At 39.7% G+C, this 13,419-nt stretch overlaps 1 protein-coding gene across 2 annotated transcripts in view; it reads right to left on the reverse strand.

Annotated features, from left to right (window-relative positions):
• dgkb (diacylglycerol kinase, beta) overlaps positions 1–13,419 on the reverse strand; it is a 77,584-nt gene that overhangs the window by 43,093 nt on the left and 21,072 nt on the right. For both annotated transcript variants that reach the window (XM_034873541.1, XM_034873542.1), the window contains 9 exons: positions 9,303–9,352; positions 8,154–8,228; positions 7,821–7,940; positions 5,878–5,995; positions 5,173–5,261; positions 4,730–4,846; positions 4,349–4,447; positions 3,233–3,334; positions 207–280 (listed from right to left, as the gene is read on the reverse strand). In XM_034873541.1, coding sequence (XP_034729432.1) covers positions 207–280; positions 3,233–3,334; positions 4,349–4,447; positions 4,730–4,846; positions 5,173–5,261; positions 5,878–5,995; positions 7,821–7,940; positions 8,154–8,228; positions 9,303–9,352 — 844 coding nt within the window. The remainder of the gene's footprint in view (positions 1–206; positions 281–3,232; positions 3,335–4,348; positions 4,448–4,729; positions 4,847–5,172; positions 5,262–5,877; positions 5,996–7,820; positions 7,941–8,153; positions 8,229–9,302; positions 9,353–13,419) is intronic.

Below are 13,419 nucleotides of genomic sequence, written 5' to 3' on the forward strand. Positions count from 1 at the left end.
GAGTGGCTGTGGACAGGAGAGAGGGGGACGTATGAGCTGACGGCGAAGGTGGTCGGCGCTTTAGGTTCATGTTGTTATGTTTTTATTGGACAAAGTAAGCCTAAAGCACTTGGCAGCCAGAGGCCATGCTGCTGCCTTCCCTCTGCGGCTGAGGAGCGGGGCTTCAGAGGCTTCTTGTAGCATGTTGAGACAGATTGTGTACTTACCTCTCTCCTTGCTTCCCCCCGCTCTTCGGATTGACAAACACTAACAGAGGATGAGTGCCCTCTATTGTTGTGATCTGAATGGGAGATGTCAAAACAAACTGTTGGTGTTTGGAGACTGCAGGATGCTTCACAGGAATTCACTTTCAAGCCATACCCCTCGGATATTTTATCGAGTCTATATTGCACTTTCAAGCAATACCAGTCATCGGAATCATTTCATCATTTTCCTGTTTCATTGCAGAGGTGCACAAGTAGCATCTGGATACAGCAAAGTGTCGGCGCTCACCCAATCTTTGCCCAAGTCCAAATTTAATCTTGTGTTAATTATAATATCTAATTATAAAGTAGAACAGTGATGAAACCCCAAGTAAATGTATTTCTAAATTAATGTTCCCTTTAAGTTGATTTTTTGATAAGCTGTTGAAGTATATTAAAATCATTCCATGAAAGGACCAAAACCAACTATTTGTCAGTTTGTACGTCAACACTTTCTGGCTTCCCTACCCTGCTCTCATCTCCAGAGTCATTCTTACTGAAGACTCATATCTGTAAATCAGATCACTAATATATATATTTGTTAAAGGCTCTGTAATTTCCTAAAACACTGTAGCATTGTATTTTGTTTTAATTGATCAAAGATTACTAAAACAAGAGTAAATAGTAAATTCTTGTGGACTTCAGCAGCAGATTAATACATATTCGGTGCCCTAGTGAGTATTTACAACAAAAAATGTTTTACAGTAACACCCTGTTATAAATTACAGATGGTACACTGTAACAGTACGGTAAAGAGCAGGTAAATGTAACTGCCAGCTCTTTACTGTAATTTACCGAGGAAATTTGTTAGAGTGTACTCTTAACATAATGAATCATGATTCACAATTCAGTCACAATAGTTAATTGTCACCGCTTCTTAATTGGCAGGGCAATTGTCTCATGTGACGTGGGCAAAGGATTTTCTCTGAGCGGCAGTGGACAGACACAACCTGCCATGCCGGAGGCCGAACTCACAGAGCGCCACATAAACAGGCTCTAATCCAGCGGCCCCCTGTGTGAATCGCTCCTTGTGCAGTTCGCCTGCAATAACTCGCCCAAGTGCTCTCCCTGACACAGATGAAGCGCTTAACTACCCCTGTCTGCTATCCCAGCAGGCCAAGGGTGAATTAATGAGCTCCCTGTCCAGTCCAGAGTGATCCATTACTTCCTGTAATTATAAATAATAATCTTGATTATTATGCTGGTTAGCCGGCGAGAGGCATAGATGGATGCGCCTGGGATATGATTCATCATATTTCTCTTCCAGCAACGCGTAGACGAGCAGTCGCCACAGACAGCGGCAGGTTTCCATCGCCAGCATGCTGGCTGACAGATATTAGAGAGGATCTGGGGGTCGGGGCTCTAGTGTATAATACTGATTACCAGCGGGGCCTGCAGAGCCTTATCACATGTCCCAAGATCAACTGCAGAGGTTCATTTCAAAATAAAGGTCTTCAAATAACTGTTAAGGCTAGAGGTTTACAGTTGGTGCAGAATATAGCAGCAAGCCCTCAAGCACATCTATCCAGTCATTTTCACTCTTCATATATGTTTAAGGAATTTAATTTTAAGACTCTGTTGAACACTTTTAAACCCCTGTATGGTCTGGCTTCACTTTTCATTTTAGATGTTTCAACACGCTTTTTAAGACGTTTCAGATCTGACAATCAGATTTTGTGAAAAGTCCAGGCTTAAGAAAAAAGGTGCAGGGCTGCACAATTAATCAAACTTTAATCCCAATCAAAATGTTGGCGTCCCACAATCAAATTTGCGTGATCGAGTGACATTCATTCAGTTCATAGAATGCTCCGGGTTTTTTGCAAAGCTAATCTATCACTCCGTAAACCACTGTCTGATTATGTCCCAGTCAGCGTTGTTCCCTCCACAGTGCAGCTTAGTTTCTAGATGTAGACAGTCTCAGAGGACAGAGTACCGTGAGAAAAATTCCACAGATTCCAACAGATAGCAGGCGATTATACGTTGGTCACAAGGTTTACCAGTAAACGCAACATTTTGTCCTGTCTGTGTTGTTTATTCAGACAACAGCAGTGAGCAGTGCTAGTTAATGTCTGTGGGCTCACAGGGCTCTAGGGTGCTAGTTAATGTCTGTTAGCTCCCAGGGCTCTAGGGTGCTAGTTAATGTCTGTTAGCTCCCAGGGCTCTAGGGTGCTAGTTAATGTCTGTTAGCTCACAGGGCTCTAGGGTGCTAGTTAAGGTCTGTTAGCTCACAGGGCTCTAGGGTGCTAGTTAAGGTCTGTTAGCTCACAGGGCTCTAGCTTTTAGCTACAGAGTGAGACAAATCTATACTATCTTTGTTGGGAGTTGCACATGTGCAGTAGCTAGGTAAGATCACATCAGCTAGATAACTCTTTCTCCAACTTTGGTCAGTACAAGGCAGGATAATCTGGGAGTGTTCTTCTAAACGAGGGGCACTTGTGGAATACCTGCAGAACAGGGACATGGAAGTAGTTCTTTTCCCAAATCCCAGAAAAAGTGTTTTTTTTTTCATAATATGGACACTTTAAAACCCAATATGTGCACAGTAGACTGCCATGTTATAACCTTTTAATTGTTTATAACATTTCATCTCAATCCCTGAGATTCTGGTCACCTTGTTACTCTGGTTTTAAGTTTATGTACGTACTTACTTACCAAGCATGGCATCTTGCAGAAGTTGTGACTCACTTTAAAACTTAAATGTATGAATTAAAATCGAGAGATGTAACAAGATCTGGGGAAATATGTCCAGGCTGTACAACAATTTAGGAAATGTTATTTTATCTAAATGTTTTGGAAATTTCAGAAGTTGTTTCTGAAATTCAAGTTGCAGATTCTTTTCCCACCAGAAAACATATTTATATCAATATTGTTTGGATGAAATGTAAGTGATCTCTTTGTGTACAGTGGAGCATTGCAGCACAGTACATATATAATGTATCTATACAAATTAAAGTGGGAAAATAATACACAGGTTAAAAAACAAAACTCACCTGCAGTCCTTGGCCATCCACTGTGACCGAGTTGGCTCGCTGCATTTTCCCCCGGCTCGACTGGCTGGACCGGGAGTCTTTCCTGAGCGTTGATTGCCTTTCCTGGGGTCAAAGGTCAAACAGCAAGGTTATTAGAGGATCTAGGGTGGTACCCTCTCTTATGATTTATGACGCAAATCTAAAGGAAGTTATGGTCCTTTAGTACTTCTTTGTCCTGCTTTTACTTCTTTTGTATAATTCTGACATTAAATTATGTGCATTTGTATTTAACAGTATATTGTTCATGCTTTTTTGTCACAAGTTACAGTAGTTATTATTGTACCCAGGGCTGTGTGCTGTTGATATTGGTATTTTCTATTACTTTTAGGTCAACAAAAATGAACAAATAAAGAAATGATTTAGTAACTTTCCAACCAAATGTCATCCCTAGCAGGTTGACAAAGGCTTCAAAACAGCATTCAACACTATCACTGCACTCAGTGATCTAAGCATCTAACACGACAATTAAAACTATATTGTTTAAAAATAAATCAATTTGTTTTATGGGGCTGTAATTTCCCAATAATTCAATGATTCAGAACGTTACTAGCAAATAACTATTTAATCGGCATGGTACAACTGCCATTAGAGGAAAATGGAGAAATTTCAGAGACGGTGGGTTTAATTATAGTTTAGCTCATGAGCAGATGTTGATTTCGAGGGGACTTCTGCCGTGTTTTGATAAAAACCTGCTGAAAACATAATTGAGGTGCTATATTCCAATAAATAAATAAATCCTTAAAAAAGCTTTAGCCTGGACTGTAGCATGTCGCCTTTTTGGCCATGTCTGAAAAAAATGTTATGAAACTTTTCCCCCAATCAATATAATGATACCAGGCAACTTCGATCAGTCAAAACGATGGCAAATCTATGTTTTAAAGTTACTTAATGAGCAATTTTAGGTGCAGTCTTTGCAGTCTACTGAAATAGACTTAGAAATAGTACCATTTTGAAAAAAATGTCAGCGCTCAGTGGGAGAACACAGGCTGATGATTGCATCCTCAGATAACACAGCGTCAAACAAGGTCAGCCTCACCCAGCCTCGGGACCGCTGACCAGAGAGGAGTGAAGTCTTACCAGGACGACGGGGCAGATTGAGTTTGGGGGCAGGATGTGATCCTTCAGGGGTCCACAGTCACACTCAGGTTTCAAATGGGAGGCACACTTGTTATGGAGCTGAAGGAGGTGGAAGTTGTTATTTACGGTCAACTTTTGACAGTAAGAGTACATTTCAAGGTGCTCATCTTCAGCTATATGCTCAGACATTATTTGCATTACACGTGTTACGGCTTCTTTTTTATATTCTATTAACCTGTAAACACAAACAAGTGTTTTCTGGGTGTAAATTGGTGGGATGACTTGTGAGATAGCCGAGGTGCTAAAACGAAACCCTAAAAAAACAAGAAGCAGTGGGAATATAATGAGAAGGTGGCTGCCTCTCCTCGGGTGGCGGCTTACCGTGATTTGACACCACACACAGTGGAGCCCAGTCAGGCCCTGGTAACACTTAACGGTTTTGTGACACTTGTCACACTTGGTGGGGCAGTTCCCTTCCACCCAGAAATGATGCATTACCTGCAGAGAGAGGGAGAGACAGCGTACAGGGAGGGAAAGAAGTGAGAAAAGAAACATGGTGCAGAAAAACAAGATGTATACAAAGGCACAAGTGACACAACAATTAAAGAAAGCAAGAAGGGAAAAAAGCACAGCAGAGAATCAGAAAGACCAAGCAAATGATGCTGTCTGTGTGTTTAAACCAGGCTTGTCCTGGTAATTAGCTATGCTTAGTAGCAGAATGAGTTGTTTTAATTTCATTAGAAGACAAGAAGCCCTTATCCTAAGCCCCGTAGAGCATCGCTGATCCAAGCGTGCCGACTGGCAAAAACTCCAATTGGACGCACCTCTGTGTTTTTCTTGGACTTGACATAGGTTTTGATGCAAGACGGCGGAGCCCGAGCCACACAGCGCTCGTGGACTGTGTACTTACAAACTGGGAGAAAAAAAAATGCAATTTAAGACTTTCAACAAGGAAAAGACGGATCACAGAGGGAAAGAAATTACATACTTTTCATACAGTTATAAGGGTTATACACTCAGGATTATAATGTGTTTGTGAATGCTGTACGGAAAGTGCTTGTGGCCAACATTTTGTGGAAAAACAGCTTCTGTGGAGAGTATAGAGTTGGTGCACTATAGAAACAAAGGATTATCGCTAAAACACAAGCAAAATTTATACTTTCAGACTTTTGAAGGTAACTACTACAACTACTACTTTACCACTGTGGTAGTTGGCTATCTTTTTTCACAGCTGAAATATTGAGGTGATACGTATTGTTTGATTTTTTAGCATTTCATATCAAAAAAGCATCTTTAAAACAGCTTTTAAACCATCACTTGACACTGAGAACTATTGGCTAAAGCTCAGACTAATTACAGTGCATACTTCTTTATATGGCCAGGTGGAAACAAGATGGCAATATATAAACATAAATGTGACTCCAGAGTCACTGAACAGACAACACCGGCCCAGTTGATGCGTCTGTACGTTATCTGTCTGTGCCAATCAATGCATCTTTGGAACCCTTAACAGTTAATGAATTACTCACATGAGCAGCACAGTCCCTGCTTCCCTAGTCCAATTAGCATGTTGAGACACAGGTTACAGTAGGCCGGCTTGTTGAAGTGCTTCAGTCTCCACACGTGTTGCCCGTCATCTTTCACATTCTGCGGCCACAGAAACATCAAATAATTCAATGATTTAATGACTAACTGCTTCATTACAGTATTTTATATTCTGGTGGGAATCATTTCACTGAGTTGGCTCGTGGGTTGTCTCACTAGTTTTATTTTTAATTGTGTCTTTATTTTACTTTGGTTCTTCCAGCTGTGTTTTCCAAATACAGTAAGGACTGAGGACACGTTTTGCTGTTTTCTCTTTTTAGTAATATTCATTCATAAAAAATGACACTTAGTAGGGATGTTGGCTGAAGCTGGTCAAATGGTTCCATCTAGTGGAAGCATGACAAACTGAAGGCAGAACTGATGGCGCTCTAATTAGTTTGGGGATCACACAGTAGCAGCAGGGATACACACGTGTAAGGTTGTTCTCAGGAAACCGCTGTGGAGTGGGTGAGCTGTTACGAGATCATTTATGAATAGCAGAAAATGGATTAGTAATGATGAGGAATGTCTTTTGTTTATATTCACTGCCTATAGTTTGTTTCAGAATATAACATGCAGTAGCACAGCCCAGACGGAAAAATTCATTCCCATTTTAAGCTCTTTTAATAGCAATTTGTGTATAAATATTGGACTGTCTGAAAAAAATATGACCACAATCTTTCCCAATCAATTTCACGGAGAATGATCTCTTTGTTAGAACCCATCAGAAGACTACTGGTTTTATTCTACTGACTAGCTGACACTGTGCACCACAGTCATTCATTCATAGTGAGCTGTTAGAGTTGCTTAGTGACCTTAGAGCGATTAGTATGATCATCCTGCAGAAATTAATTGAAGTAACAAAAAAGAGCTGAGGAAAGGACTGATAAAGTCAATTTACACTTTAGAATTTACACACCATGTTTGACTGAGCGCCGTTATCATCAGCCTCACACTCTACCCCTTAGTTTAATACACGTACGGTGTGGCAGTTGTTAAGCAAGGGGAGAAATTCAGTAATTTCCCTCCTGTGATATTTCTTGATATGGTTTGAGAAACTGAACCATCAGACCTCAAGACAATCACAGAAGATGACATCAGCAGCAGGTACAATTTAAACCTCTCTAATGGCAATCATGGAAGCATTATCTAGTGTGCAAACCTTTTTTTATGTCCTTCTTTCCAGCAGATGTGCTTTTGTAAAACGTTTAGACACTAAAGGATTCTTAAATGCATAACCTAGACTTGGATTACTTTAAGAGTAGTGTTACATTTTTTAGGCAAACTGTGCTCTAAGTATGGCACGAAATGTTGGTTTGTCACTTCCACAGTGAAATATCTTATAAACCATGAGATGGATTGCAATGACATTATTTACAGCTGTTCATGATGCCCAGAGGATCAATGCTAAAGTCAAACTCTGACTCATCTAGCGCCACTAAGAGGTTGGCATTTGTGTTTTTGAGTGAAATGTCAAATATTCAATGGATTGCCATAGTATTTGGTTAAAACATTCGCCAGTCAGGATGAATAACTTGAGCAATTCCCTGACTTTTTATGTAACACAAAATAAAAAAATTGTCTAATACTTCTGTTTAAAACTAAATACCTGCAGAAATAATTATGTTTCTCATCAGCCGGTGTTGCTAAAACAATAAACTGAGTATGTGAATATGATAATAAAAGCACACTAGTTGAGTGTTACACATACAGTATATCTTAGGTTGACTATACATTTTGTCTTTGTTCATTTTGACAAAACATGAAGCAAATCAATTAAGGTTCTCCCGTTTTTCCACTTGAAATTTTCTTTTGAAACTTTCTTTCTAGGAGCATTACAAGCGGCCGGTGTCACCAGAAAACGGATGTGGTGTCTCTGTCGACTCACCGTCTCCAGGCCCAGCAAGACCAGCAGTGGGATGGTGGTCATGCCTCCCTGGATCCACTCCCCCAGTGACACTGTGCCATCGTGATCGTAGTCGATCTCCCGCATCATATCTTGGAGGATCTACAGTAAAAACAAGCACAGACATCAAGATAAGAAGTGGACAATCTTAACTGTAATACTGAATTTTCAGCCCCATCTTCAATTTCTTTCAGGGTCATCATTTAGTGTTAAAGTTCAGTCACAAAAGTGTCATCATTGTGGGAAAAACAAGCCAAGAGGGTTGCTTCTATTAAATTAATATCCTTTCTGTTGACTAAGTGAATTGTCTCTTACTGGTTTCAGCTCGGTCACATCCCATTCCAGGTACTCGGCTACATGCATCATCTGGGAGATAATGTGCTCCAGCTCCTGCGGTGAGGCCACAGACAGTCAATTACAGGCACAAAAATACTGTATTTACCTTTTGTATATTGCAGCCTTACAAGCTGATGTCGCTAAGTGTCTTTGGCGTGAATAGACTGATAGACGGCGTGTAATAACAGGTTGGGAATGTCATTCTTCCGCACAGAAGAGTAGGGCAGAGTAAAAACAAAGGCAGCGTGGGGAGCGCTTCGAGGCTGATGGTTTAATTACAATGGTTGCTTTTTTTGGGGGGGGGGGGGGGGGGGGGGGGGGGGATATTATCCAGTGGGATACTGAATCACTATAATGCACTTTGGACTTATTTAGGATGTTGAGAAAAAAAAATCAAGAGTTCACACTTAAATTACCAAGTGTTTTATTTTCTCTGAAATCTGGGTCACACTAAATTAATATCTACTTTTTTGTATGCTCTGTCCACTTTTCCTTGCTCTCCTTCTCCCAGTCAATAATGGGGAACTAATAATAGGATACATTACAAAACCTCTCCACCCACTCCACCCTTGCCTTCTAATTCTAAACCCCCTCCCCCCTCCCTCCCACGCATGTACCCATAAGCACTGGTGGGCTTTCATTCATAAATACACCAACGCCCAACTTTTCATCATCCATCCACTCATGTGTTGATGTATAACAAGCACAGAATGGGAGCAAAATATTATCAATTTGTATTATTTGCCCCTAAAATACTTCAAATGAACACTAGTTTCAGCTCCTACATTGAGATATTAAATAGCATATCTTTGGGTTTTAACTGTTTGACAGTTTGATGACAATACCTTAAGACTTCTGACATTTTGTAATTCAGAAGATTAATTGATTAATCTAGAATATAATCATCAGTTAGCATAACTGTTATACTTCCTCTTATGAATTTACTTTCAGTCTTGAGTACACATTTAAACTAAAAATCATTACAAAAGACTTTAGTGATTTTGAAATATTTAAAAGTAAAAAAAAAAAACTTCAGCAACATATCTGTGGGTGTTATTATCTTCAATTTTACCTTTTTGAACAAAGAATTTCGGACTGAAGTAGTTCTTAAAGAGGAGAAATATTTACCGAGCTGTCCAAAGACCCGTTTCCATCAGTGTCATAGAGGCGAAACATAACTGTGGAGAGAAAAGGACTAAATGTCAAGCTACAGCATTTACACCCTGCACTCTCCACCCTTCCCATCCTTTGAAGTGAACATTAAACGCAGTTATTGGCAGCAGAAGCCAGAGCCCTCACTGCTCTAATCCCTGTGTTCCTCACTGCATGCAAATACAAAGCAAAACCTGAATCTCGGCAGTTGCGAGCATCTGATTGTTGCAACTTTAAGTCTTCCCCAATTACAACTCAAAGGTGTCACCATGGAAACAGAAAGCTCCCGCATCCCAGACGAGATTGGCTCTTCCTCTTACATCACGTTGATGCGTCTGAACGTAACAGAACCATGACAACAAATACACGACCCGGCTTCAGATTATTTCCTTACAAATTTCAATATATAAGAGGTGCTCTAACCGGCGGGTTGACGTCAGATGGTGGTTTGTCAGGCCACTTACAAAGAGCTAAGTGCCAGTTTTCTGAGGGGGTGTGGTTTTTGGCGGGGAAAGGAGGGGTGGAGCGATGCTGGTGTTGGTCGGAGGCTGGTGGTGTCAAGAGGAGGTTATTGTGGCAACGCAAAAAGGTCCCATAGGACGTAATAAAGTTTCCTCCGTAACTATGACTCACAAAAGAGAAAAACTCACCTAAATCTCTGAAAAACAAATCATTTTAGGAGGAGATTTCCAATTTCCCTTAAAACTGCTGAAATATAAGACATAACATTGTCTCAGCAGGGTTTAAGGGTTTGTACTGAATCAAATTGAAGTGATTGTTTATGAATTTCAGTAAGAAAGTTCCTAAATAGTTTCAGGGAACACCAGTAGTCTTCTGATGGGTTCTAATAAAGAGATCATTCTCCTGTGAAATTGATTGGGATAGATTGTTGTCATATTTTTTTAGACAGTCCAATATTTATACACAAATTGCTATTAAAAGATTTTTGATAAGATGAATACCACAATTCAGAGGCTGACTTTGTGGTTCAACTGTCTGTATTTAGTATTTACTCACTTGATAGTTAAATATAAACTCATGATTATCAAAATGTATTTTGTTACAGTGAACTACTGACTGAATATTAGAATAAATGTGCATGTTTCTAGATTTATAAAACATGGGGATAATACCTATTGGATTATTCTGGTTAGCTGTTCAAATCTTTGTGGACTTCCTCTGTTTTGCGCTCATTAGTTTCCTATTTTATTTTGCTATTTAACCTAATTTCTTTTCAAGATGCATCTTTTTTTTTTTCTACGTCATCTCAAAACCTTCAACTTTCAATTTCCATGTGTTTTGTAAACTCTATGAAAACCCATTCATGAGCTTGACAAAACATATTTGTTGGAACTAGTTGTGACTGCTTGACACCAACATACAGTGAGGGGGAAAACGTGATCTCCTGCTGATTTTTGTACATTTTCCCAGTGACAAAGAAATGACGGTCTATAATTTTAACGGTAGATTTGAAGATTGAGAGACAGAACAAAAAAAATCCAGAAAAACACATGTCAAAAATGTTATAAAGTTTTAATGAGGGAAATATGTATTTGACCCCTCTGCAAAACATGACTTAGTACTTGGTGGCAAAACCCTTGTTGGCAATCACAGAGGACAGACGTTACTTGTAGTTGGCCACCAGGTTTGCACACATCTTAAGAGGGATTTTGTCCCACCCCACTCTGCAGATCTTCTCCAAGTTATTAAGGTTTCGAGGCTGACGTTTGGCAACTCAAATCTTCAGCTCCCTCCACAGAGTTTCTATGGGATTAAGGTCTGGAGACTGGCTAGGCCACTCCAGGACCTTAATTTCCTTCTTCTTGAGCCACTTCATTGTTGCCTTGGCCGTGTGTTTTGGGTCATTGTCATGTTGGAATACCCAGCATTCCTCTTCCTCCAAACACGGCGAGCTGAGTTGATGCCAAAGAGCTCCATTTTGGTCTCATCTGACCACAACACTTTCACCCAGTTGTCCTCTGAAGTTTGCCAGTGAACATCTGAATGATTCAGACGGGCATGTATGTGTGCTTTCTTGAGCAGGGGGACCTTGCGGGTGCTGCAGGATTTCAGTCCTTCACGGCGTAGTGTGTCACCAGTTGTTTTCTTGGTGAGTGTGCTCCTAATCTCAGCTTGTTACCTGTAAAAGACATCTGGGAGCCAGAAATATTTCTGATTGAGAGGGGGTCAAATACTTATTTTATACTGATTTTCTTGTTGTTATTCTGTCTCTCGCTGTTCAAATAAATCTACCATTGAAAATATAGACTGATCATTTCATTGTCAGTGGGCAAACGTACCAAATCGGCAGGGGATCAAATACCTTTTTCCCCTCTCTGTATCATCCTCCATGAATGTGTTAAAGCAAATCTCTAATGAGATTTCTCTTCTCAGTGACACCTTATGTTGGTTAAAAAAAATCAAATATATTAAAAATATACATTTATTATTTTAAGAGGATGGAAGAATGAAGGGGTGCCGTCAATCCGGCAGTGGGCTTGTGAGACGGCTAGGGTGGCGGCGTTCGGAAAATATGTCATATACAGTTGGCCAGGTTGGATGTCTATGTCTAATGGAGAAAGTACCTGAGCTTTCTTTAGAGCTCCTAAGAAGCTTTGTGATGGGGAGAGATGTGAATGATGGGCTTATGTTGTTGTCATTTCTACATAAGTTCATAAGGTTTATTGTGTTTGTTACTATTTTTTTGAATTGTCTTGAACATTGTAGTTTAGAATGGATTTTTGGCGGCGTGGGTAGCAATGACAATAAGCATTGTTAAAAAAAGAAGAAAAAAAAAGAAAAGATAAATAAATGTTTGTTTTTTTGATCAGTTTTGGATGCTCCTGACAAAAGACAACCATCAGCCCAGAAACAAGCCATATTAAAACCAGAGCAGTTCTTGAACTAACCAGCAGAGAGAAGCATCCACCTGACAAATGACAACAGTGTGGTTCACAGAGTTGGGGAGAGACAGGGATGCAGGCAGAGGGAGAGAAACGGAGCTCATAAGACATCATCCATAGTTAAATCCATGATGTGCTCCCACACAGGCAGCATCAGTTGAATTATTTAGTCTTCCTTGTGCTTAATGATTGCTACTCTACTCAATAATTCAGCAGATGCATATAAACAGAGAAAACGTGTCCAATTAAGCAATTTAACTTTGATATGATAAATGCAATTCAGAGATGTGGGAAGATGTGTCAACGAACTGCGACCATGAGGCATTAAGCATCCCAGAAGAGAAGCTTTATTGGAACTGAAAAGATAATTAAAGAAGAGTGATAAACCATGAAAGAAAAAAGAATAGAAATGGTGATGATTGAATAAAAATGGATACTAACTTTGGCTGTAAACTGAAAGAGATTATTTCAGGTATTAGTTTTCACCAGGGGAAAGAATAAGTATTGATTGAATGTGCTTTCTAGCCAATTAATAGACCAGAGAAAACTTTAATAAAAAGCTGAGTGAAACACACACACACACACACACACACACACACACACACACACACAAAGAGACTGGGATACAGAAAAAAGAAGATACCTGGCAAATATTTAAATGGAAAATAAATGTCAATAGGACATGCAATGCTGCGTTGCTCATAGAAAACCCAGTATCTGTTTGCTATTAGCTTGAAAAGAAGCTCCTATAAGCACTCTGTATTTTCAGGGATTAGAGCTTGTTCAGACTGATGTCATGTTAACCTTGCAGACAGGACATAGACAAGCAGATTAATAATTATGAATGATTCATAGATCTTTCGTTATTTCATGCCCTTTTATACCTAATACAGGGACAATTATGGCTCCAAAAGAGTGATGAAGAAGTGTTGCGAGTCTCTAGGCAGGGGCATAACTTTGGGTTCAACATTTGGGGGGTTGTGATCTAGATTTTTGAGCAAATTTGAAATTTTAAAGGTAAAACGCTTCATTTTCTACAAATTTCAAGTTATGCAAATGTATTTATTTATGAAAGGGAATGTATAAAGAGGTTTTTAGGGGGGGTTGCTCTGGCCATACAGTGGGTACGGAAAGTATTCAGACCCCTTTAAATTTTTCACTCTTTGTTTCATTGCAGCCATTTTCCAAAA

This window comes from Etheostoma cragini, chromosome 6, assembly GCF_013103735.1.
Source record: "Etheostoma cragini isolate CJK2018 chromosome 6, CSU_Ecrag_1.0, whole genome shotgun sequence".
In the NCBI taxonomy this organism is placed as follows: domain Eukaryota; kingdom Metazoa; phylum Chordata; class Actinopteri; order Perciformes; family Percidae; genus Etheostoma; species Etheostoma cragini.